At 42.1% G+C, this 27,343-nt stretch overlaps 1 protein-coding gene across 4 annotated transcripts; it reads left to right on the forward strand.

Moving 5' to 3' along the window:
* Positions 1–992: 992 nt before the first annotated feature.
* LOC117412863 (tRNA dimethylallyltransferase-like) lies at positions 993–23,727 on the forward strand. Of its 4 annotated transcripts, none has more exons than XM_058997357.1 (12): positions 993–1,257; positions 8,914–9,053; positions 9,966–10,065; positions 11,077–11,258; positions 12,002–12,144; positions 12,325–12,436; positions 14,532–14,644; positions 16,308–16,385; positions 20,526–20,635; positions 21,132–21,249; positions 21,852–22,074; positions 22,744–23,727. In XM_058997357.1, exons 1-12 carry the CDS (start codon positions 1,009–1,011, stop codon positions 22,781–22,783), a joined length of 1,608 nt encoding a protein of 535 aa, XP_058853340.1. In that variant the 5' UTR covers positions 993–1,008; the 3' UTR covers positions 22,784–23,727. The 4 variants fall into 4 exon arrangements, with proteins under 4 accessions (XP_058853340.1, XP_058853339.1, XP_058853342.1 ...); XM_058997356.1 differs by having other exon boundaries at positions 994–1,257; positions 11,074–11,258; XM_058997359.1 differs by lacking the exon at positions 993–1,257 and adding an exon at positions 1,329–1,368 and having other exon boundaries at positions 11,074–11,258.
* Positions 23,728–27,343: the final 3,616 nt, after the last annotated feature.

Consider the following 27,343-nt stretch of genomic DNA (forward strand, 5'->3'; position numbering starts at 1 on the left):
GGGGTGTTTTTTGTTATTGATTTAAAACAAAACAAAACAAAAAAAAAACGCAGATACTCTTATACTTGCATACTGTAATCAAATGTTTACACAGACATATATATATATATATATATATATATATATATATATATATATATATTTGAAAAAAGGAAAACGGATTTGTAGGTACAGATGCCTTGACCAGTCTGCACCCAGCTACCTCCAGACCCTCATCTCTCCCTACACCCCCACTCGACCTCTCCGCTCCGCCTGCACTAGAAGACTAGCTCTACCTCCGCTACGCTCCCCTGCCTCCAAAGCCCGCTCCTTCTCCACCCTTGCTCCGCAGTGGTGGAATGACCTTCCTACAGATGTCAGGACTGCCCAGTCCCTGACCACATTCCGGCGCCTCCTTAAGACTCACCTCTTCAAAGAGCACCTGTAGAACTCCTCTGTTTGTATCCTGGGACACTATCACCCTTCATGTAAATGTGCTTTATTTTGCTCTTATCGGCCCCTATTTTACTGCATTTAATCCTGTACTTCAGAATACTGTAATCTGCCAAGTTTTTAACCTGTATTACCTTGTATTTACTCACATCCTGATGTAACTATCACTATTTAATCATATCCTGATGTAACTATCACTATTACCTGCTGTATTATTGAATTGTGGTTTGTCAAACTTGTACTTTACTTGAACAAAAGTTATTGTATTTCTTGCTCTTATTGTATTACTTGTATTGTAACGCTTGAAATGTTTTTGCTTACGATTGTAAGTCGCCCTGGATAAGGGCGTCTGCTAATAAATAAATAATAATAATAATAATAATAATAATAATAATAGGTAGCCCTACACAAAACTGGATAATTGATCAAACTTGATGTCTATTTATATTGTATGTATTGCTAATTTACAGTTGCGTTTGTCATAAATTAACCATAGGAAATGTAAACAGGCATTGTAAATTAGTGAATAGCAAAGAGATTCGGGGTAGACGTCAAATACACTAATTTATTGCCATCATGATGAGAACGCAACATCATGTCCACGTTTCTATGGTAACTGTTCCCATGGCTCTCTCCGTCCTCCCTCGTTGTCTCCTTGCATGTTCAACGATGGCTGCGGCGGCGGCTGTGCATCACACGCTGAAGCAAAGCGTCCTGCCGCCTCTAGTCGTGATACTGGGAGCCACAGGCACCGGGAAGTCCAAGTTGGCTATCGAAATCGGTCGCCGGCTGCGAGGAGAGATTATCAGCGCTGATTCCATGCAGGTTAGTGGAGTGTAACAACGAGCAATCAAAGAAAACACGTGAAAGGCCCGATACGCCTGGCGCTCGCTTAGGAGAGGTAACCGGAAGAGACGCCGCACTGGAGGAGAGGAGGTACCGCAAGAGGCAGGCAGCCGCTTTAGTTTAGTAAACGTTTCTCTGGTCTGTGACACCCAAGTCGTAACACTCCTAGTACTTGTGAATAAGCAGATTGACATCAAGGGAAAGTACCTGTATATAGTCTTCTTTAAAAAATATAAAAAAAACTTTCCTATTAAATGTCCGTTTTGATTTAAATAAAGCTAACTGCTACAGTACAGTATGCTGCATAGTGTATGAAGTACATTAGCGCTATCTCTAATCACGATCCCATACTATACTGTTATGCTTAGCGCACAACAGCAGGCTTACTGTCGATAAGATAGTGTGAGATGCCTCTTATGAAAGTTTACTATAGTAAAAACATACCAAAGTGTAGTAAAGCAAAGTGAAAATCTGTAAAGCATTGCAAAGCCCATAGAGGTATGGTAAAGCAGGTATGGTATAGTTAGTGAGACTTCCAGCTGTGACGTGAGGGGTGGGTCTGCCCCACATACAGTAGGGGTATATTTTCAGGGGCTTTCCATTTGCACTGTTTTGTTTACTGGCAAGCCCACAAACTTTTCTTATTTCTGTTCAGGGATTTGTATCTGAAAACTGAACACAGAAATTGACCCTGTTGTGTAGAGGTTAAGGAGGGGTTTCCTGTAACTGTCAGCAGTACTTTGCATTTTGCTCAACATAGATTAAAAAGATAGCAAACACAATCCTATAGACTATAACAAGGTGAAGAAAAAAAAAACAAGCTTGCCTTTTAACGTTTTTTTTCATTTCTTACTTTCAGATGTATATTAGGTATATATAAATAAATAAATAAAAAGCAGCCTCTTATCTCAAAAGACTTATCTTTCTTTTTACATATTCCCCATCTCTAATTGACATCTCCTCTAATCTGCTGCCAGATCACATTCTTCGCTCATTGACAGAAAGGCTTTCCATTGCTCCAGGTATGCTGATGATCAGAGTGGCAGTGTCATGCCGAGTGGCTGAGTTACAGGCTGTGCTCTGTGGGGTGTGGGGGTAGGGGGGTCAGACTGGAGGGGGACCACCTGCTGACCTGAGAAGCACAGCGATCCGAAATGACCCAAAGCCTTCATTTTTGTTAAGCAATAGTTTGCTCCATTTTTTTTTTTTTTTTAAAAGCAACTTTGTTACAGACGTGATTTATTGCGTCTATTTGAATGTGGATGCTTTATTTTTTTTTCTGCTTGCATGTCATATCCACGATCCCTTGCCACTGTTAGTTTGGGGGTCGTGATGGTAAAGCTGGTCTCTCCCTGCGGTTACTTGAACCCCTGCTGTTCTTGCTTCACAAGTACCTTCAATTATTAAAGGATATTTTATACAGGACCCACAGAGCGACAGAATCTGATTCACAGGGAAGTTCTCCCTCCATTTAGTAGGGCTTAGGGAGAAGGGAAGGTTTGAGAGACTTCAGTTAGACAAAGATAAGCTAAAGGGTTTACCAAGTGCAGACAGACCATATATGTATGTATATATGTATTTATGTACTTAATGTATGTATGTATGCATGTTACCCAGTCCGTTAATCCAAACTCCTTTGGCGACCATAGTTTTGATTGGATTGTCTGGATGTTTCAGACAATTGAAGGTTGCTTTGAATGTACTTTAACTGGAGAGTTTCTGGAAGAAAATAAAAATGAGAAGCATGTATGTATTATTACTTGCATTGGAATTTCTAAGGGGTAAGCTTACTAAAGATTTCTAAAAGACCTTGGTTTATCTTTCACATAGTATCACCCGCTTCTCGTATTGAATGGCTCTTTTGCAGATCAAAGCTTTGTGATGGATGGAGACTGAACTCCAACCTTTCACCCCTTGAGAAAAAGGGTGTTCCTTCAAGGGCCGGGTTGCAGCGAGGCAGACATAGTGAGGGGAAGCTCACATTGCTGTGGATCTGCTCCTGTGGATAAACAGAGGGCTCCAGTTTCATGAGCACGTTAATACATCACAAAAAAAGGAAACCCTCCTCTTTTCATAGCTGTTTCATTGTGCTAGTAGTAGCCCCCAAAGAGGCATGCAGCCCTATTGTCTGAGCTCACCCCTGTCTCTCCCACTGTCCCAGTCCAGTAGAGAGAGTGTGAAAGGAGGCTGATCGCTGGTCTCATGTGGGAGGTCCCCCCACCCCACGTCTCAGGCACTATTCCCATCTCCATGGGGGCAAAGGGGATTTAAATAGCCATTGAAGGCCACACAATGGAAGTGCTGAAGAATTTGTGGGATCTTCCTACTTGAAGTAACAAATTCTGGGAAATCTGTTGTGAAGGATGAGTGGGGTTATATTTCAGAGGTGGAGGAGGAGGAGGACTATGAAAAACAATATATGTGCATTCAGATTTTTCCAAGTATATATTTGGAATGGAAATGTTTGTACCCCAAATTTTTTTTGTATCTCTTTTGTATCAACACTGTCATTGTCAAGTGAGACACTTGCTTCCTTGTGGCGGCAGTGTGGGGCTGTAGGAATTGTTAGGGTCATTGGAAACATAAAACCTCAATGCATGTTGTGTGCTGTTTTGTGGTGTGGTGTGTCTCTGTGTTACTTCATGTGAACGGAGGCCAGGCTGCAGTGTCTCTCACGTGAGGTCCTTCCCAGCCCTCACCCCTCGCTGTTCCCAGCTCTTTGGGCTCCGGATCAAAGCTGCCCTTGCTGACCATTGTTGGGAGTCACTGTGGGAAAGCGAGGGAGTGAGGGAATGTCTCAAAGGACTTTCAACAGGGCAGATATTGGGGTCTTCGGACAAATTTAGTTCAAGGTTAATCTGGTGGAGTGCTGAAAAGTTGTTGACCTTATTACCACCATATGGTATTTTCAATTATGAATTACTTGTTAATGATCTTCAGTTGAGCCTAATATAGTAAAATTTAAAAAGTATCCTGCAAGTAAACATGACAGTGAGCGTGAAAGGTAATTTGTCATTCAGTTCTGAAACACACTACTGCTCTTTGTTTTGGAGGACAAAGTATGTTTATGTATGTGTAACATTTTTTTGCATCATGTTTTATCCGCAGTGTTTAAGAACACACTGTAGCAATGTGCAGTGATAGTACATTCCCGTCACCTGCTAAAATGAATTAATAACAGGGAGTGACATGTCAATTGATGCAGTGTGACTTGTCTGGGGTGCTTAGCAGACACCTAGGGTTAGACGTGGGAGTGTTAAAGAACGGCAATGCAGGGTATTATATCAGCTAGATCGCACACACCAGTAAATGGCTTTTCAGCAGCAGTATGTGAAGCAGAAACGAAGCAGATACATGATGGGAGCTATGCTTTGGAAAAGAGTAAAGCAGAAGAGAAAAAATGGTTGAAATATGTTTGTCGTGGGGTCCCTTTTTTTGCTCGTGTCCAGGCAATTTAGTGGGTCAGGGAGCAAAGATAATAGAGCTAGTGTACTCTTTCATGTCTTCACTGGCAGGAGAATTAAACAGACAGCGATGGTTTAAGGAAGGCAGTTTTTTTAATGCCTCTATTTTGTCCTCCGCATAGAAGATGAACATACGTTCTGCACTTCCGTCAGGTCCAGACAGCACTTATATTTTGTCGCTCAAGTTTATGAGTTAACGCTGTTCATTTTCAAGATTTTAAAATAGTTTAGTATTTTCCCAAATGAACCAGTTCGCATTGTGTATCGTGCACTTCTGCAAGCCTGTGCATGCGTGCATCAGCTCAAGCATGTGAAAATGACAATAAGCAACCTGTATAATACTGTGACAGCTGCCTGCCCCTCCAGATTTAAAAGAAGTGGGAGGGTGTTTGCTAATTGTAGAGTGCATGAATATTGCATTGCAAAGGCACTGGCTTAGTTAACTTTGCGTTAAAACCAGAACGGCTGAAACATGCTAAGCAATGAGAGTCTTGTTTCTATCTCCCAATAGACTGAGTGGCTGCTTTCACTACATTCCTGCCACCAAGTTCACTGCAGAGCCTAACAGTGCGTGCGATTGTTGGGCAGCTGTTCAGTGTAGATGCCAGCAATTTCTGCAAAATGTACAGTACAGCAGTACTGTAAAGGGCGACCCTATTAAACAGACGCAGCCTGTATGCCTTTTACGCACTTGGGGGGGTTTATTCAATTAAACAAAAAAAAAAAAGAAATTTGATTGTGTATCACCATCTGGTATCGCTGGTGACTCACTGTTTGATCACACCCAGCCTTTAGCAAAGTGTAAGTCACTAAAAGCTTAAAGAGTCTTGTAAACCTGCACGCTTTTAGAAACTGTAGGTTTTTTATTTTAGTTCAAAACAAATTCTGCAGCATGACCCTACCCCGAGCTAGTATTTTCTGGAGGACTACTGTAATATTTAAAAACATAGCTCACTTTGTAATGTCTCATTCCGTAAAGGCGTTTCATTGATGAATACACGATGACATTCTTGGCCTGACTATATGTGTTTTGATGAAAGGTTTGAGTTCTTCACATTTCTGGAAACGGCAAGTAAGAGATTACAACTACTTGTAGAGCAAGTTATACTGCCCCACATTTAAGATAGCTGCCAGTATCTATTTCTTAACTTATGGTACCATATGTATAAAAAAAGGAAAATGTTAATTGATGATGGGGGGGATACCTAAACCCCAAACACAACACTACAATACCAGAGTGAGGAAAGAATACTTTGGAAATAAGGGAGGAGGGGTGGGGGTGGAGGAGCTGAAAGATCCCAAACATTAAGAGAGACGGACAGAAAGAAAAGGTCCATGCAACAGCTCACACTTCGTAAAAGATTTATTAGCTGTGCATTACAGTGAGTTCTCTGGTTGTCGGAGATTCCCAGAGGAGAGGGTGTAATTAGGGAAGAAGTGGGGGGGGAGGAGGGGAGCTGCCTGCCTGCCTGCCTGCTAATAATAATGGTGCTGTTCACTGGGTCAGGGTGCTGAATAGGAACTGGGTCACGCTGAGGACACACTGGCTCTCAGTTTCTGTCGGCAGCTGCGTCTCGTGTAGCCTGAGGTTTATAGCAGGCAGGCAGGCAGGCGCTCCAGTGAGCACAGAGCCCCTTTGTTTGGCGTGCCGTCTGGGGTGTTGCCTGACCAGTGCTAGCAGCAGTACAGCAGGCGAGATCACAGTTTCTTGGTAAGAGTAAATGGGGTTTAGTTCTGCTCTGCAAAGAGAGAAGAGGGGGCTGTGATGTATTGGCTTTGTACAGAAAAGTAGAGGAAAACTTTTTGATGTGTTGGAGAGGGGACCCCAGAGGGATTACTATTTTTACCCCCTTTTTCATTGGTTAGAAGCCAATAATACTGAAGTGCATACATTTCGTTCGTCCTCAAAAAAGAAATAAGTAAGCAATTTCATGCTTGAGTCTTAAGGAACAGCATTGGGCTTGTGTACTTGAACTTAAACTTTCCTACAATGGTATTCCTGGAATGAACAGCAGGGTGTCCAGATAGCACTGTGCACAATACTATACAGCTGTTGTTGTGACCACTGACAGGCCACTAACCATTGAGCTCTTTACATTTACAATCGGGCAGCTGAACCAGACCCCTGTATCAATAAACCCTTTGCTCTGAAACTGAACTTCAGCTTCACACAGTGTGTGGAAAGACTTGCTTCTTCCAGTAAATCCCTCTGATTTTTTGATTGAGTGTAACGAAGCTGAAATCTGTGCATCTCTGCCAGTAACGGGAGCAGTGCTGTCTTCTGCAGAACAGCCTCTCACACGGCTCAGCCTCTCCAATCTAAAGTGTGAATATTTCCCTAGGCGGAATGCATCATGTGCCTGGTATGGGCAGGCAGGCAGCACGGCCGGGACAAGCTGTCCTCATTAATACGAGATTCCATTAGGAGCTGGCACCCTGGCAAGGCGACCAGCAGAAAACGTACCAGCTGCAGTGGATTAAGAGACGCCTTTTTCTTCTTCTCCCCCCCCTTACCCACAAAAAAAGCTTTTATAAGTCTTTATCAACAGGGCACACATTGGAGAGCAGTGTAACCAGTTTGAAAAGCATGTAACAGGGGTGAATTTGAAGCTGAATGCTGTTGTGTTTTTGTACTGCACAGAATAGAAACAAGCAAGTGTCATGCTCTGTTACTGTTCTGATTTGATTTTACAGAACGCCCCAAAAATACATTATGATGGCTTGATGGTTTTTCTGGGGGGTAATTTTCTTTTTTCCCAGTATTTCATTTTCTCCTGTTTTCACTTTTCTGTACTCTGTTTGCGGATTGCTTTCCAGACAGGAAGATGATCTCACACGTACTTTCAAAACGGCATCCCTTAATTTCCTCATTCTAGAGACCAATGCTTTCACTGTTGCAAAAAAAAACACCAAAAAAAACTATTTGTCTGAGCTGCAGAAAACATTTTGCTGAAAACTATACCTTTAACAGCCTTCATATGCCAAACCGGTTTTAGTTATTGATTTGATTTGATTTGTAGTAGAAATGAAAAAGCTATGAGCTATTTTTTGGGTGTACTGTAATTGCTTTGTCAGAACAGCTGTAAAGCCTTTTAGAATTGAAGTTGGTTTGTGAGAGAGTTGTTTGCTTGTTTGTTAGTTAGTTGGTTGTGTAGAATAGATAGAGTAAGGGGCTCCCGAGTGGCGCATCCAGTAAAAGCACTCGCTAGAGTGCAGGATGCGCTCTATAGCCTGGACGTCGCCGGTTCGAGTCCAGGCTATTCCATAGCCGACCGTGGACGGGAGCTCCCAGGGGGCGGCGCACAATTGGCCGAGCGTCGCCCGGGGGGAGGGAGGGTTAGGTTGGCCAGGGTGTCCTCGGCTCTCCGCGCAGCAGCGACCCCTGTAGTCTGACCGGGCGCCTGCGGGCTTGCCTGTAAGCTGCCCAGAGCTGCGTTGTCCTCCGACGCTGTAGCTCTGAGGCGGCTGCACGGTGAGTTCGCAGTGTGTAAAGAAGTGGGCGGCTGACGGCACATGCTTCGGAGGACAGCGTGTGTTCATCTTCGCCCCTCCCGAGTCAGCGCAGGGGTGGTAGCGGTGAGCTGAGCCTAAAAAATAATTGGGCAATTTCAAATTGGGGAGAAAATAATAAAAACTAATTGGCAACGACTAAATTATTATTAAAAAAAAAAAAAAAAAAAAAAAAAAAAGAATAGATAGAGTAACACCAACTAAATGGAAAGAAAATATACAAAAGATACTGTAGTGTGCAACCACCTTTAAAATCTGTTTTCTGTGTGGATGTGAATAACACCCAGCCCCTTGAAATGGTTCCTAAATAATTTAGGTAGATTTTTTATTTTATTTTTTTCCCTGGCACGCACAAGAGGACTGCAGACATTCAGCTTTTCAAGCACACTCATCTCATCTCTCACAAGACCTGGTGCAAAAGTAAAATATATAGGTGCATATTACTTAATATGTTTAATTTCTTCAGATTTAGACCCTTGATGACAGAAACACACATTCAGACTATGTTCCAATCCCCCTCTTTCCTTGCAGTGATAGTAAATCAGAATTTTGAATTCTCTTGCAGGGACCCTTTGAATTGTGAGGTTTGAATTGGTTGAAACTGGGCATGCAAGCCAGGGGTGTTTCTGATACTTATGTTGAGTTTGCTTGTGTCCCGCAGGTGTACAAAGGTTTGGATATCATCACCAACAAAGTCACCTTGGAGGAGCAGGCACTCTGCAAGCACCACATGATCAGCTTCGTAGACCCCCTGGTCACTACCTACACCATCGTGGACTTCAGGAACAAGGCACTCTCTCTAATATCCTTTAAGCTGGGGCTATACCTAGAAGTGACCGCCCTGTATGTGCAACCTGCTGCATTAGCAACCACGCTCACCACACCTGATAGTGCTTTGGTGGGCAGTTGAAGTATTTTTGGTTACCGATAGCTCTGCGGCATGCGTCATTTTTATCTTTCAGTGATCAGAGTAAGAGCATGATAAGTCATCAATTTGGGGGTGTAACTCAAAAACTGTTGCTAGAAAAGTGAGCGATTTTTGGGAGTCCATTACGCCTTTATTTTATATGGGGTTATATTATGTAAAAGAAAACAGACATTGTCTTAGATAATGTACCGGCTGAAATCTTCGTACTTTCCTAACAAGATGCAACATTGTTTTAGCTTGAGATCGGAATAGTTTGCAGTTTAGGTTGGTACGGATGCTGGCTTTTTTTTTATATCAGGGATTTAACTCTATCAGAGCGTAGACTTCTGCCTTAGGGACATTTCGCAGACAGAAACATCCCAGTAGATTCTTGGGCAGCAAATGTGTAATAGAATAGATGAGGGTGTTGGAAACAGATATATTAATAGAACAGAAAGCTTGGAGGTAACAGAATACTAGGCATTCAAGCTTTGGGTGAGGGTGAGAATTGGACCAAAGGTCCTTGGAACAAGTGTGACTCAGAATACATTGTGCTTCTGATTTTACGGCCTCATTTGCCCCATAATGCCATTTCACCTCTAGCATTCTCATAACAAGGCAGATAGGACAGCTTCTTAGCTCTGGTTCCTGACTACAGTATTATAGAGACGGAGCTAAAAATAGTCTTTACAAGCTGTTCCAGTTTCTTATACTAGGACAAGAACCCAGGGACAAGAATTACGCTGTATTCTTGTCCTTGTCAAATAAAGTGAAATTAACTGGAAAGGGGTTTCCTTAACGCTGTAAATTGAAGATATCTATAAGAGGGAGAAGATGCCGATCATTGTAGGGGGCACCAACTACTACATTGAATCTCTGCTGTGGAAAGTGCTCATAGACACCAAGGTTAGAGTGCTGCAGTGCTGCAGCGGGGTAACTGGGCTGCTGTGCAACATCCTGTCTTCAAGATCACACTGGGGCTGGCAGGATGTGAACCACTATTAGATTAAACCTGGACTGCATGGATAATATTCTAACCATCTACAACATTTCAAGAATGCTAACCGTGTTATTGCGTTTTTTTCCTCATTTTAAAATCGATGACTACAGAGTTCTATTCATCGTCCTTAAAGAAGTGTTGGCTATTCGGAGCGCCTTATTAAAAAAACGCTCAGCTTTTCAAAAGCAGATGTTTCAGCTAGCAGTCCTTGATCAAGTATGAGAGAGATCTGTGAAAAGGGGGTAGGATTATTTGTGAACGGATGGGAGTTTCCTAGGGTATTAGCGGAAGAAGATGAAAGTGGAAAGCAAAGCTAAGAGGTGTGGCCGGAATATAAATTGCACACAGTCGGGGATTAGAGCCCACTGTAAGCGTTAATCACAGGTGAGTGCTGCTGATGGCTGCAAACAATAGACCTGTGTTATGAGGAGTAAAGTACGGCAACTTAAAAGCAGTAATTAGCATGCTGAAGAATGTGCACAGACGCGCAAATAGAAGAAAGTGGGGGGGGGGGGGAATTGCATAACCAAAGCCAGTAGGTAGATGTGCACAATATTATTGCCCAAGCTAACACCCATGAGATCCTACATCATTCATGGAACACTGATAATGTGATATCGGGTCCCATCATTGTAAATAATTAACCTTCCCCATGGTATGTTGGTTGTGTAGACACAGTGTATTTTGGTTATTTCCAGATACCATTGTGTAGAAGATTGATTATCTTCTTTGGTTCTCCGAAGTGAGTGAACCTTTGCAACAACCTGTGTCTTTCTTTCTTTCGCTAATATTTTCTCAATGTTGCAGTCGGGGTGGTTGGTTCAGCCCCAGCTCTGTGGGTGTCCCATTAAACCTGTTGGTTTGGAGGGCAGTTTTAATTTGAGCTCTCCTGACTCTGTCCTTGTGCCCCACAGCAGGAGGGTGGCTCAGATGGGGAGGGGGATGGAGAAGGTGGTGGAGAGGGCAGACGAGGTGACTCTCCCAGTAGGAAGGCTGAACTGGAGAAACTGGATGGCCAGGAGCTGCACCGGCGCCTCACCGAGGTAGACCCCGAGATGGCGGCCATGCTGCACCCCCACGATAAGCGCAAGATGGCCAGGTAACCCTGCCCCATAAACCCTATGAAACAAAACGCACAGCAAAATACATCTGCCTCTTTTAGCAGTTTGCTCAGTCCTCTGTACAGTGTAGTTTTGAACACTTACCTATTCTAGTAAGCGTTTTCTCTGATTATGAGCAATTTGCTCAATCCAACAATGTTCCCTGTTAACAGTCTGTTAGCAGTCACGGGGCCAACTTTAACAGTTTGTTCACTTTTAACGATTAACAGTTTGCTCAGTCCTAACACTACACCAGTCTGTTTGCACTGCAGTCTGCTCAGATGTAACATTATCTCTGTTAGCAGTGTTCTTGCAAATTATCCCCCTCCCCCATGTGTTAAACCTGTCTCTCTTTGGAGTTTGTGTCTGAAGCAGTGTGCTCAGTTCTGCCGGTGTCTTTCCTTAATCTGCCTGCCTGTTATCCTCACTTCTCCTGTCCCTTTGTTTTGTTGTAGATATATTTTATTTAGCTGGCTTTTTATTTTCACTCTGACTAATTTTCCTCGCGCAACTCTGATTGTTTCTTTATCACTCTGTGTAACAGTTTAACGTGATCTCTGCCCAGTCTCTTCCTTTGTTACAGGAAATAGCTTTTACTATGGGGAGGGGGGGGTGGCATGGGGGAGGACACATGGCTGATAATAAAGTCTGGGAAAACAAAAAGATCAATAAGGGATTTGTGACAATGTTATGCAAATGAGAGGCCAGAACTTTAAAAGTGGAGCTGTGTGTTTGTGCACAGGAGTCTGCAGGTTTTCCAGGACACAGGAATCCCCCACAGTAAACTACTGAAGGAGCAGAGGAAGCAGGCTGGAGGGGGCGGGCTGGGGGGCCCCCTGCGCTTTCACAACTCCTGTATCTTCTGGCTGCACGCAGATCTGGAAGGTAATGCGGATTCAATTGCGTTCGTTTTTCCTGCTCATTAAAACAATCCTCCTCAAAGGTATTTGGACATGGGCACATTTGTGTATGGTTTGTAATTTTTCTCTTTTGACATTAAAATACAGTAGTTATTCCAAAATGTAAAAACCTGATATCTTCACAGTTATTTATTTATTTATTTAGCTCTAGATGAGAGGCTGGACAAGCGAGTGGACGAGATGCTATCTGCTGGGCTCATTGAAGAGCTGAGAGAGTTTCACAACAGATTCAACGAGCAGAAAATACAGAACGACAGGTACTGTTTAAAAGACATGGCATGGACTCTGAACTACTGCACACCAACGTGCACCACTGTGCTTTCGTACTACATGTGTAATGGATGAAAACTTTAAAACACACATTTTTTACTAAAAAAAAATAAAATGCTGTTCACTCTATTAATCCTTGATTAACTTCTTAAAAGAGACATGCTGTCCTACACTGCTCTGAATGGGTTATAGGTAAGCACAGCACTTTTTTTTTTTCGGTTTGTTTCTGAAAAATGGAAACTGTTATTTTAATTGAAAAATTAATTCATTCTGAAGCCTAACCTGAATCACGGATGAAAACTGAGGCATGTTCTAACAAGATCTGTACAGACTATTACTGGGAAAATAGAAACACCTGGGGCCATAGTTATGACAATTAGGCAACAAATACTTGTTTGCCATACCCTCTTTTGTTTACCATATAAAATACAAAGGCTGCCTTTTATTATTAAAGGATTGATTCACTTCCTGGCTTATAGATTATGTTTTTCCAAATATAATAAATAGCTTTTTATTAAGTGCATCTTTTGAAGAATTATTTTTGTTTAAATGAAAAGGTTTCCCTTTTGCACTGCTCTTTGTAATCTCTATAAAGTGAACACAGTTCATCCAGTAGATCTTTACAACAAAAAAAGGAAGTAAACAAACAAAATAACTAACAGTGCCGTGTGAGGGGCAGTGAAAACAGTTCCCCAAACTCTAATCACAGTATTGAAACCTGACAGCTGTTATTTTTTACACCTAACACATTTAAACAGGCTTGTCTTTAAATGCTGTGAATTGCAGTCGTTCTCATATGTGACTGTGTGAGCTATGCAACTATACTATTTGACTGCCTGCTGGACTGATACTCTGGGACGTACTTTTCAAGGTGTTTAGACTTATTCAGTGTGCAAAAGTAAAACAAAACTGTAACTGCGGGTCATAGAATCTTGTCACCTATTGTTTGGTGCCTCTACCTTGCCAGGTTTCATTGCTTTACAGTGGATGGTGTTTTCACAAAGGCATTCCTATGTGGCATACTGTAGATAGATAAAATAAATAAGAGACGTGGAATTGGTGCACAAGTGGCCTTTCATCCTAGCAGTGCCGCCCCAGAGCCCCAGACGACATGATTCATCTGTTCTCCCTGTGCTTGGCAGCACATGTCGCCAGCCAAGTTCTGACACAGCACTTTTTATTTTCAACCCGACTGTATCACCGAGTTGAAAGCGCGTCCTGCTATACACTCAAGGTCAGACACTCTATCCCCCCCCCCCCCCCTCTCTCTCTCTATCAATGTACTCTGCCCTGATGCGGCAGTAAAGCATGAACACAGTGAGACAGACAGGCAGTGCTGCAGTGTCTCTTTCCTCATCTCCCCCTGAGACCTTTTGGTCTTGCAGCCACAGCATTTTTTTTTCCCTGAACTGCAGAGTAGATCGACCGTCCCTAACTGAATTTGAATCCCGTCTGCGAGCTGTCAGGATGCTGTCCTGTCTGGCTTGTGCTGGTGTGTGGGGAGTAGGAGGAGGAGGAGGAGGGGAGGGGGGGGTTAAATGTAGCTTAGGTGCAGCCCTGAGCCCATCAATCCATCCCCTGCAGGACTGCCAAACTTGGATTTTTCTGACACGGGTATCAGTGATCCTGACACAGACCTGAACAGAAACTCATCAGCTCCTTCAGTAATGCAAGCCTGCTTACAGTACATGTGGCAACTGATGTTTTATTTTAAAAACATGACAAAATGACAAAAGTGTGTTTGTGAGAGAGAAGTTTGCTGCCTTTAACTTCAGTTATTTAACTTTGATTTAATTTCAATGTAAATTAACAGAATGACTACTGTATGGTATATTTATTAAATAACAGCTGTGTCTTATACTGAAAATAAAATACAAAAGGGCTTTTATATTAATATACAATTTTATATTAATTTGTATATTATTATTATTATTTTTTTTTTTGCTGATATAAATTTTTGAGTGGAGTTATCTTTCCTGTATTAGTAGTTAGAAGTGCTCTTTCTGAGTTAAATGCCTTAATTGCAAAGAAATTCCAATTGCCTTGACAATGTTCCTGTCCTGTGTTTCGTGTGACACGCAGCCAGGATTACCAGCACGGCATCTTCCAGTCCATTGGATTTAAGGAGTTCCACGAGTACCTGACAGTGGACTGCAGCGCCCTCGAGGACAGCCGAGAGAAGCTGCTGAGGAAAGGTAGGGGCAACGAGAGGCTGCTGTGCAACTGGGAAAGTGGTCAAATACTGCTGACTGTAAGTGGAGGCAGGTCTCACAGGGGATCTCATTACCTTGAGTCGTTTGACTTAGGGATTGAGTTGCCCAAGCTATACCCTTCTGGGATAAGCCACTGCAAGACTGAGTGTTTTACAGGTGAATCACAATGTATGTCAATGGTTGATGCAATCCAGGTGGATTCCCTGGTTCTGTAAAATGCTAAAAAAAAATAAACCCAGCTGTGACTTATCCCAGCAGGGTAGCAATCCCATTGCATAGCAGCTTGATAGGTTGATGAAATCAAACCCTTAGAGCAATGATATAATCTCCTGAGATACTGTAGAAAGCCACAGCTGTAAATAACCCCTTTTTGTAATAGAGTCCTGTCTGCATTATTTCTGCTATCTTACACTTGAGCTGCTAGCTCTGCTGGTAGGGAAGGTGAGATTAATGAGTGTGTCTCCGGCAGCGAGGCTTTATTTGCAGTTCTTTATCGCGTAATAATGGAACGATTAATTGTATGGAGAAGGTAGACAGCACTTTGGTCTTACCAGGTTCAACATGTCTCTTTTTAGGTTGCATTCCCAGTTTTAAGAAACGCTCAATGTGAAAATTCATGTATTACTTTACTTTTTATTCTGCTAAATCAAATTAGTCATGCCTTCTCCTTACAGCACAATGGGAAATATGGCTCATTGTCCTGTGGGTGGATGGATGCTTATGTTTTGAGTTTCTGTAGCAATACTTGCCTCCAGCAACACTGCTTTTAGTGTGTTTAATCCACACTAACTACATAAAGATAACCTTAATCGATAACTAACAAAAACTAAAAAATGTATTCTGAAAAAATTTGGGAAAATGTAATTTATGGACATACCAAGGGCTGTTGTATGGTCTGCCGTATTCAGTGCTGTTACAATTGCAGGTTGCTGTTTTAATGTTGATGTTTTAGTACAAAAACCTGGACTGTTGTTAAAAACAAGATTGCTAACACAGCGCTATATAGAAGCCACATAGCAATATGGATAGCTGCCTTCCCCTCTAGTGAGCAATAAAGCAATCCACCTTTAAAAGAAACTACAATGACAGTAGCTTAATAAAAGTGTAATGGAAAAGTAATAAAAAAATAAAATAAAATCAGTGCTACCGTTCCCAATAAAAATAAAGTGCTTGCTGTATTGCTAGTCCCATTTGCTGCATGCTCACTGCAGCCCTTTACGATTGGAGGTGGAGTTTGAATTGTTATGCATCCCACAGCCCAATGCAGTGATCGAAATAAGGTGCCTATTGCATGGCAGTTTGAGCCTTTCTAGTTTTTGTTTCAAGCATGCTTAAGCACACCTTACTTTGTTGCCTACACATGGTGTGGCTAGTTATGGAGCTGCTTAAGCATGGAATGGGTCAGATTGCCATGTCTTTTAACCAGCCTTGTAATTGGAAGACTGGTGAGCACACAAGCACGTCATGCATTTCAGTCAACACTTCTCCCTTTAGGAAGGTGTGGGGGATTCACAACACCTTCCAAAAAAATTAACTGAAAAAATGTGTGACTTCTTTATTTTGCTAAGAAATTTAGCAGAAAGGGGGTTAAAAAAATAAATATAAGAAGAAAATGACTTGATAGACCGCTCTTCTTGATCAACAGGTGTGGAAGCACTGAAACAGGCAACCAAGCGCTACGCCAGGAAGCAGAACAAATGGATCCGAAACCGGTTTCTCAACAGTAAGCTTTTATGGTTTGAGGTGACGATGTCTGTATAACATGCATGTAGGATTCACAGCCTGAATCCAAACAAACTGCCATTTCAGCCTCTGATTAGGGTCATGGTACATTTTAGTAAGAAATGCCGCGCGTCGTACCTGCGCACTTTGAAAAAGTTTTCCATTCAGAAAATAAACAGTGCAAACTTTGCCCTAGCCTTTTTACTATGTACACTTTGATGTGTTCCTTTTTTCTTTTCACTGTTGTAAATTGTTGCAAGCTTTGTATAATGGTTCCTTAACTCAACCAATACTATACTGTGAACTGTTGACTAACAAGTGTTTGCCTTTTAATGTAACAGTGTGAAAACAGTACTTGCCATTCAGGAAGTGGGTTGGCTGTGAAAATTGTGCTAATTTCTTTTCCTCGAGGGTTGGGGAGGGGGAGGGGGCCCTAATCTGATCCCATTGTTTCCTTATTCTTGTAATATCCAGTACTTTAAAACAATGGTACTTAATAAAAAAGTATGGGGAGCCACATTCCTAACTACAAAATCATCTTCAGGTTCAGGTTAATACTATAATCACCTTAATTCGCTAGCATTTAAAATGACAGTTTTCAGGGTAGTGTCTGATTTGCATCTTGAATGACCTCTGTTATTTACTCAATCCTTTTCTTTATTATTCCCCGGGGTGAAATAGATCTTCCTATTGTCTGTTCTGAGCTGCTCTTCCTCAATTTCCCTTCATGCCTTCCAGTCCCGTTGTCTTTCATCTCACATTTCTAAACTGCCTTCGTGGGTGACTGGGATATAGTGGAGGCGTCCATTCAATATGTCCTGATATTGCCATTTCAGCAGTATCCTGCCAGTTGAGATGAAACTTGGTATGCACAATACAAATTTAAATTAACAGCAATAGACACTTGGGTTTTCTTACACCAAGCTACAAATACATTCATTCACATAACAATCTCTCTCTTGTGCCATTGGATTTTGATGTCCACAAAGTCTAAATCAAGTTCCCAAGGAAGTGATTCCGATGGAGAAGGAATCCAGTGGTTCTCCTGGTCCGGAGGTGGGAGAGGGAATGCTCCTTCACTGAGCAGCATCACACGTTCTCCTTTCAGATACTGATCTTGCATGGTGCTGCTTAACCTCCACTCACAGTCACAATGATGGTGGACTGCGCTGCAGGCTTTCATGTCTGATCTGATTGACAATACCAGCAATCCCTGAGAATCAAATGTGTCTGGTTCTGAGATCCCCAGGGCAAATCCTGCTGCAGTATAAGCCATGTTTTAAAAAAAAATTGATTTTCTAGTAGGGTTAAACAGAACATGTGATAGGTTCTGCATTGCAAAACGAATCGATTCACCCCTCCTCGTTAATCATGTCTGTCCTCAATTGTTGATTTTGTTTTTTTCTGTTTGCGTTACCTATTTCGAACCATTATATATTTGCTGTCCAAAGCATAATAAAGTTCCCTTTTGTTTCTTACAAGTGAAGATCTTAAACCTCCCAAACCTCTTCCGATTACATTTCACTGCTCCTGTTATGTATCCCACTACTGAGCCTCCCACTTAGTGAATTATATGGCTCAAAGGATCCAAGTACCGAGCTTCACATGTTGAATGTTAATGCTTTAAGACCCTGGTATATTCTATTGAGCGTCTTCAATAGCCCTGGACTGAATTGCATGTATTGAATGTACAGGCTGAAGCTGTCCCGGAATTGTACAGCAAGTACACATGTTACAAGTGTTGCAGAATACCAAGCTTGTTTTACTTAGTGTTGCTGTTCCTATACAGTTCTTGTTTTCCAACAATACTGCGATTGTGTTATTATTTGTTCAGTTGGTTTACAAACCTGGGCACGGTGCTCCCAGTCACAGCTCACCTAAGTCTGCACAAAGTAATAAAGCAGAGACTTGCAATTATGCCGAGTTACGTGAGGGTTTTGTGGTACGGAAGAATGAGACAGAGGGCAAGGGAAGGAAACCAAAGCTGTTCTGAAACAGCTCTGGAAGGCAGCCAGCAGTGACAGTTTGGAGTCAGTTTGTTTTTTGTTTTGTGAAAGAAAGTAAGGACTAAAGAGAAGCAGGCGAGCGGGCGGGCGGGCACTCCCTGACAGGTGCACAACATTACTGCTAGCCAGGTGTCTGCCTCCCGCACACACACATCTTGTATGCATACAAACACGCTCACAGAAACACTGAGAGCTCTGTGACTCCCCTTCTATCTCGCAAATGGCAGCAGGTGCCCGGCAGGTGTGAGTGAGTGAGAGGGGGGCAGATTTCACTGATTAGGTTATAAAACTACAGGTGATAAAAACTCGTTCCTCCCGTGGTACTTGTGTTTTGTATTATCATTTTGTTTCTAACGACCTTTGATCGTGTATAGTGTGTACAGTAAATACAGTGGAAGGAATGCCGTCTCGCGCTCTCTTTCCCCGCCTCAATGGAGCGAATGTTAAAACTAGAAGAGCCAGCGGCAAGCAGGTAGCTAATTCTTTCAGTTCAACAATGGCATATAGATCATTTACAAGGATTTACTAAGATTTCACAGGTAGATCATTTACAAGCATTTACTAAGATTTCACAGCGCATCTGTCAGCACTGGGGCTAAGTTTCTGTTTTGAAGCCTTTCTTTTTCTTTCTTTCTAAAGAAACCCCTTAACATTTTCTTTGATGAAGGAAACAAACAAAAGAATGTGCCGATGTGCGTATGGTCAGGTCCTTTCATTTGTTTTTCTGTTAACTGAAATCACAGTTCAAAAGACTTGGCAGAGATGCCTCTAGACTAGGTTGTGGGTACATTGAACCATCTGGAGTCGGTAGAGGATTAATCTAATTGCTGCCCACTCTTTCACATTCCTGGCATCCGATTGCCTGAAATGTATCTTGGAAGCCACTTGTCTGATTTTGATGAAACTGTGCATGGGCATTTGTCATGAGATTGCATCTGTAAATGTGTCATTCTATAAGCTTGTGGCATGCGCATGGCGTTATCATTTCTCTTAAGTTGTGTGTGTTCCTGAATCCGTTTCTGTGGCTGTGTCTGAGAGTGCCTGTCTGCATGGTATCTGTGAATGAATCAATAAGCGAGCAGCTCTCCTGGGAGCAGCTGGCCCTGGTTAGCACTGCTGACAGTGTCAGAATGGAGACATTATCGAGCGCACGTGAGTCAGCAGCTTCACAATACCGCAGGGGCACTCTGTGTGCAGCTACTGGGCTTTTTTATCTTCAGCTTTTAACCCTTTGCAGTGCTCAAGCAGTTAATGCTACACACAAAACCAGAGGCGAATAAAAAACATGCAAACTAGGTCCGCCTGTTTTTAAAAAGATAAAATAGTTTGCTCCAGAAAGGAAATCCCTTTTAATACAAAGAATAATAAATAAAATACAAAAAGGTTAATAATAAAGACTTAACAATGCCTTGCCTAATATTTTTGTGTTGGAGATCTTTTGGTTATTTGCCATATATATATATATATATATATAATATATATATATATATATAACCAAATCATTTATATAATATATAATATATCTATTGTATTGTATTTTGATATTACTATTGACTGCTGCTTCCTGTGCTGTTGGTCAGTCTCTATGGCCTACAGCAGAGGAGGTGATTAGATACATTCACAGGAAGTTGTAGTTTAAATTTTTAATGGATTTTATTTGAAAGAAGTCAGATCTGTCTGCTGTAAGCTTCTTCTGAAGGTATATTGAGGTTTGAACTGAGTGCAGCATGGTGTAGCATTGAGGTTTGAATTGAGTGCAGCATGGTGTAGCGTTGAGGTTTGAACTGAGTACAGCATGGTGTAGCATTGAGGTTTGAACTGAGTACAGCATGGTGTAGCGTTGAGGTTTGAACTGAGTACAGTATGGTGTAGCATTGAGGTTTGAACTGAGTACAGCATGGTGTAGCGTTGAGGTTTGAACTGAGTGCAGCATGGTGTAGCGTTGAGGTTTGAACTGAGTGCAGCATGGTGTAGCATTGAGGTTTGAACTGAGTACAGTATGGTGTAGCGTTGAGGTTTGAACTGAGTACAGCATGGTGTAGCGTTGAGGTTTGAACTGAGTGCAGCATGGTGTAGCGTTGAGGTTTGAACTGAGTGCAGCATGGTGTAGCATTGAGGTTTTATCTGTGTTGCAGGGCCAGGTCTCAACGTGCCTCCTGTGTACAGACTGGATGTCAGCGATGTCTCTCACTGGGACGAGACTGTTCTGAACCCTGCCATGCAGATCCTTCTCAGCCTCATCAAGGTATCCGCTACTAATTATACAACTCAAAGACCTAAAATCTATAAAATCCTGATCTTGGCACAAACCTAATCAGAAAGACATAAGAGCAGAGAAGGAATAGATTTCAATTGAGAAGATCTTCCGCCGTTGTATTAAAGTCTTTAAAAGAGTTGACAAGGTTAACCCGAAACCTGTACTTAAAGCGCAACACGGAAACCAGGACTAGAGGACCACAGTTGGAAATTAGGTGCAGAGACTCAGGACCGAGGGTGTGGTGTGGAATGGAATGGGTTACCTAGCCATGTTGTTAAAGCTGAATCATTAGGATCCTTAAAGACCCGACCTGACAAAGCTTTCAGATCAGTCATCTACTTGGAACCGGATGATAGGGCGAATGGCTTCCTCTCATTCATACATTTTGTTACGTTCTTATTTTATTTAAAATAAATCTATTGTATTAGCAGGAGTTGTGATTTCAAAAAGCTAGCAGCCGAGTTGTATCCCCTTGCTGTTCTAGGGGGAGCCTCCGACAGCACAGCCCTTGAGGATGACGAGCGAGGGGAATCGGAACAAACGCAGTCGTCACACATGTGACCTCTGTGACAAGGTTATCATCGGAGACATGGAGTGGACAGGTGAGGGTTAATTAAACACCGCTCAGGGAATGTTCTGCACTAGGCTGGTAAAGCTAGGAACAAACAACAGATAGTGTTAATGGCAATGCTCGTGCATGCACCTAAGTTGTTCATTTCTTAAACATTGTGCAAAATTTGCAGTGGAGCAAAAGCTTTGTCATTCCATTTTCACTGATTCACACAAGAGACACACTCATAGACAGTCTCAGAGACGAGATAGATTCTACTGCAAGCTTCTACCAGTAACTTACAACAGTATCTTATTCCAGGACGTCGCCGGCTCTGTTTATATCAGAGTGGGTTGCTCCCTGCTTTATTATTTCAGTTACCAAACATTTTCTAAGAGTGCTATATAGTTGAACTGTCCTCCTACTGCAGCAGCACCTTGAAAGATTACATTCTTTGTGATTCAAGTATTACACTTTGGGAAAGAGTTTTTCTGCAGAAAATAAAACTGCTTCTTATAAGCCCATGCACAATAAATGACGATTTGTGCAATTGGCTTTGGAAATCTAGTGCTTTGTGCAGAATACTAAATGCTCCAGTTATTTTTTTTTTTATTACAGTTATATTGGTTTACTTCTATATTTAATATTCCTTAGCACATTTAAAGTCCAAGAACCACCTACACCATGTGAAGAAGAAAAGGAAGCAGGAGTCGACAGGGGCACCCCAGAGTAAAGCTGGAGGCTGGGCCCCCAGTCCAGTTTGCCAGCCACTGGAGTCACCGACTGCCCCTAAGAAAGAGAGAACGCAGCTTCTACTGCCATCTAGCAGCGAGATGCCGTCCGAAACACAACAGCCAGTCTGTGGACAGGGAAAAAGGTCTGTATGGATTTGTATTCACAGTTTGCTCCCCGTGTAGTGGATGCCCGTATTTATATGGATTATGCTTCTAACCTGTTCTAATCCAGTCCTGGAGACTTGTGTGCCAATTCCAATTTGCTTTTGAGCCTCAACACCTGCCCCTCACATACTGTGGTTTATTTTTCATAAAGTCACATTTCCTTACAATCCTTACCCTTAATTGTGTTGCTGGTTTTGCGATGCAGACACAACTGATCAAATCAGGGTAAATACTAAACCAAACATGTTTCAAAATGTTGAATAGGCTCATGCTTGTCTACCTGAGGGCACTGAAACTGGAGGTCCTAATAGGATTGTCCCTTCCTGACCCCAAACCCCCCTTCCTGTCTACTCCGCTCTCAATGCTAGCTCTGTTTGCTCAATTACACATCACAGGCAATATGATGAGGATAAGTGTACTAGTTATATGCATGCTTGTGTTTACAGTATACAGATTATATAATGTATGTTTGTAATTAAATACATCTTAAAGATATGGCAAGAAATGATTTATTTATTTTATTTATTTTTTACATGTAAGCATTGCGTTTCAAAACAAGATTTAAATGACGGAAATAGCAGCTAGCTTTTGAAAGGTTCTTCATGGTAAAATACCTGGTCATGAGTTTTATTTTAATTTCTTTTCAGGCTTGGTGGTGACCACATTTTTGGGGACACAGACATGTGACCATCAAGTTTTTTTTTGTTGTTTTTTTTTTGTTTTAACTTGAATGTACACCCCAGGTGGTGTTCTGCAGTGCGGCCTTGCAAACTGACCACTCCGAAAGGTGCCATTCAGCCACATGTCCTGCTTTTATTAGCATGGTGAACTTCCGTCTGCTCAGGAACAGCTGGAGATTGAGTGCTTCTCAAAAGGGCAAACTGGAACGGATGTGAGGGTTCTGTCAACCCCAGTCTGATGCAGGGGTGTTTGTTGATCTTAACGGTTCCAACCTGGGACCCCCAACTGCACCAAAGAGGGGAGCCTACGCAGACAATTAAAAGATCAGTGGAACAAAACGCTGACACCCACCCACAGTGCTTTTGAGATATTTCAAGTCTTTCTGTGTGCCCTGCAGTACTGCTAAATCTGAAATGCTGGCTAATTCAGGGTGTACACAAGTAGCTTTGAATCATGTTCCTGCTTGTTTTTGATCAGACTGAGGGTTTATTCCACATAACTGTTTTGCCTTGAATGTAAATACCAGAGTTCGCAGTCCTGTCTGACGACATCCTTCAGGAATTGACTTAGTTACAGCCCCAAACCCTCCTGTCACTCCTGTTATTTTCCTCTCATGGTGCCTTTCTGCTTCACATACCAAATTCACTGCATAGCCACGAATACTGTGAATACTGCATTTTCTTATCTGACCCTACTTTTTATTTGGTATGTATTCATACATGCACACACAGTATAAAGTGCTGCCTTCTTTCTTCTCCTCAAGACGTACCTGCTTGTACGCTAAAAGAAAATGTCTCTCTGTGAGGAGTCATAGCATTGCATTCCTTACCTGTTCGCCTGTCTGAATCAGTTTACTGAAGGAAAACCTAATTGATAATTACTAACTTCTTATTCAATTCTGAAAAGATCGGAGTAAGATTTTATTTTGAATAAACTATGTATGGTTTTTTTGTTGTTTGTTACAGTCTTTTTTCTTTCTTTTTCTCTTTAGCTTTTGAATAGGGGAATACCTGTACTACATTTCCGTTAAGATTATTTGAATATTACGCATAACATTTTAATCTCTGTACAACCCACCTACATAACAACATTGCTTCAGGGATCCACGCATTGAGCAATGTGAATTGCCTGAAGCCCAGACTGTTAACTTTCCACAGCCAGTTTGCAGAACTGAAAAAGGCTGTAAAATCCCTGTGTTGAGTCACTTTCCTTTATCGAATATCTTTTAGTATTGAAGAACCGAGAAGAATTTCTCAGTATTGAATTAAATACAGACATCTGAGTGAACGCTGCAGAAGGAGGTTAGGTTTGTATTCCGCATTGGAAACAAATCTGAAAAAGGAAAATAGTTTTGCATCAGCCTAACAGTAGAAGTGAGTGTGGAGAAGACTACACTGTTGAGAAGTCTTCAATCAGTTTCAGTTTCACAGTGGAATTGAGTTAACGGTCTGCACTAAATGGGCATGTACAGATAAGATAAACCGTGCAATTGTTGAGTTTCTGGGAAAACGCCTCCCTGTTAATACATAGAATTTTTGGTTTTCCTGAGGTGTCTTGCAAGACTTATTTAAAAGGGACAGAGACCTACACTTACCCTGAGCTGCTGGCAACTGTCACCTACAAACCAGTTCTGCAAGAGACAGCCTATACTGAGAGTATAGAGAAGCATCAGTTTGCCCTGGGTGCACCCCTGATTTAACAGGAGAGCCTATATAGTACAATACAGCAGAATGCAGTTTTAATTTCCAAACCTATTGTGAACGGAATCGAACAGAACGAACCTTAAGGCACTGTGTTAAAACCCGTTTGAAATACTTGGCAAGCCTGTTTTATTTTAAAAGTTTACTACCTACTTATGATTGAGTAACCTCTCCTTAACCTACAACAAGCAATACAAAGAGAAAGGTTAAGGGGAGCAGCGGGCTTAATTGACTGGCCTTGTCTGAAGAAAATCTTTTAATTGCTCTGGATTAGACAGGTTTTGTAAAAAAATCTCTTCAGATTTGTTTTAGCCTCTGCAATCCTGATTTATAATGAAGAAGAAAAGGACACTCTAGCTAGTACTGCTGTATTTCCACCCCCAGGCTTAATTGGTGTGTCTTTTAAGTATGTACTGTGTATACAGTGGCTTTGTCAGTTTGCTGAGTGCCCCACTAAACATGCTGCAGTGGAGGGGTGAGGGAGGGCAATTAAGATCATGGGTGTAATCTGTAGATTATTTTAATCCTATAGCACTATAGCCACCTGTGCTTGGAGAGACTGGGATGCGTGTACACAACAGATAAAACCAATCCTTTACAATGGAAAATATTCCAGGTTCATGAGAAAACATCCAGTCTTAGACTGTCTAAGAAATACAAGATGTAAGCAAAATAAGAAAGTCTCTCTCTGTCTGCAATATATTCAAATTCATGTGGTCACATGGCTTGCTGTGATAGACCTCCACGAGAGCAGCTTGAGTTCGTGCAAATCTGCAGAAATCTGCACAACCAGCTCGTCCCTCAATGCGGTGGCTGCATTCACCAAGGTGTCTCCTGGGTCTTGCAGGAATGGCAACCTTTTACAGGAAAGCACAACTCCAGTGGCAAGCAGGTCATGAGGGATTGAGAGAAACCACCAGGGTATTGCCTCAATACTTTAAATAAATGGTCTAGCTTCAGAGGATTACAGAGCACATGTCACAGCTTTTCTGGTTTGTGTCTTTCTGCACGAATGTGAAACAGGGAGTTTGCAGAAGGAAGTGTTCCTGTGAATTCCGGACCAGGTGGTCAGAGCAGATGCAGTTTCTAGCTTGGTGTAGGAAAGTGCAACTTTTTCTATTCTTGTATCACTACTAGCCTGTTTTTACAGGGCTGATTGGCTTCACAAAGCAGCAAGGCTTAGAAACAGTTTAGATATCGGTATAAGTCAGGGCACCTCTTAAACTGCTGATGTTGAAAAAACTCCTTAGTTCCAGATTGCTGCATCTCATGAAAATGTTCTTTTACAGTACAGTGTTTTGTTGCATTCATTGATGATTAACTCGTCCTTTCTACAAAGCGTCCTGTAATTTCAAATTTGAACTTGCATCCTAATTGACCGATGTGAGACGTGTTTTCATTGCAAGAGGGGAAGAGTATATAATGTACAAAGTTTCCATGGAAAACGTTAAAACATTTGCAATGTGTTCTGTAAAACAAAAAATAAACGATGATGAAATGTCATGCACGGCAATACATTTAAAAAGCAACCACTTGCCCAGTGGTGTCTTATTAAACAGCAGTGCACCTCTAGCACATATGTCAAGACGGTGTTGTTCTATAACCCTTCCGATTTCCAGTCGTCACTCCCGTTTCTCGCCAGCATCCTTCCTATTGTTCCCGGGATTGGGTGCTGAGCTAATTGCTTTGTTCTTGTTTCAGAAATCTTTGGTTGCATTAGAAAGATGTTTACACAACCCCCCCCCCCCCCCCCCCTCCTCCTCCAGAGCTGAAGAGGCAGGGAATCTAATCTGCCACAGGCAGCAGAGGATTTGTTACGTGATCCCTCTTCCTGGTATGCACTGTCAGCCCCGCTCCAGTTCGCCTGTCCCAGTATGAACTTCTGAAGCCACTGTCTGCCAAGACTTTACCAGCTCAGGGTGGATTCATAGTGCCTCAGTTTCGATCCTCATACCCAGCCTGGACTTGATGCTTTCCAGGGATGTCACACTTCCACTCTCCTTTTCGAAAATGTATTTATTTAGTACAGTGCTCCCTCAATATACCGCCATCTAGGGGCCAGACTGGCACTGTAATGAAGGTCTTGTACATCCAAAAACTACAGCTGCATGTTAGCAGTCAAAACGGTTTATTTTCCAGTACAACAATGACAACAATAGTGTTTGTTTGTTTGTTTATTTTAAATCCGATGCTAGGTTCTGTTTCGGGTCTGAACATTTCTGTGTACACAACAACCTTTATCTGAAAGTAGACTCTGTTATCCAGCTTATTTAGATTCCCTAAATGCTACCCAAGCTCCCGCCACTTGTAAACCTGCATCTCTTGTGAATCAAAAGGACATATCATGCGAATCTTCCAGAAGAAAGTCTGTATAGAGGTGATACTCCCAACCATCTAAAACAGTTCCAGTGAAATGGTCTTACTACAAATACAGTGCACTGTATTAAAGACACATGGGACATGACTGCATCTGCTAAAATAGCACCTTTTCTGGCTAATTAAAATGCATTTTGAAATGATCACCACCTCCACCCCCCTCTGCATGCATCTGCCTGGAAACCACTCGGATATTTCCCACCAGCTAAGCAGTTAATTGAGTCTCGCACTTGGCTTTGGTAACTTGCTGATGTTTCCCTTTGTCCGGTGCTTTCTGATTGAGCCTGGTGCTCCTATTCCCACAGCGGAATAGGAATATGCATTTCACTGTCTACAGCGACCCTGAATCGCTCAGTGTATTGCTGCTATTAATAATACAAAAAAATTAAAAAATGCAGAAATCCCAGGTGATCAATCTTGCATCTCCCTGTCAGCCCTGCCTTTTCTTTACTCTCTGTCCGAAAGCTGCTGCAGGAGATTCTAAATGGGT

Source organism: Acipenser ruthenus, chromosome 23 (genome assembly GCF_902713425.1).
Source record: "Acipenser ruthenus chromosome 23, fAciRut3.2 maternal haplotype, whole genome shotgun sequence".
Taxonomy (NCBI): Eukaryota; Metazoa; Chordata; class Actinopteri; order Acipenseriformes; family Acipenseridae; genus Acipenser; species Acipenser ruthenus.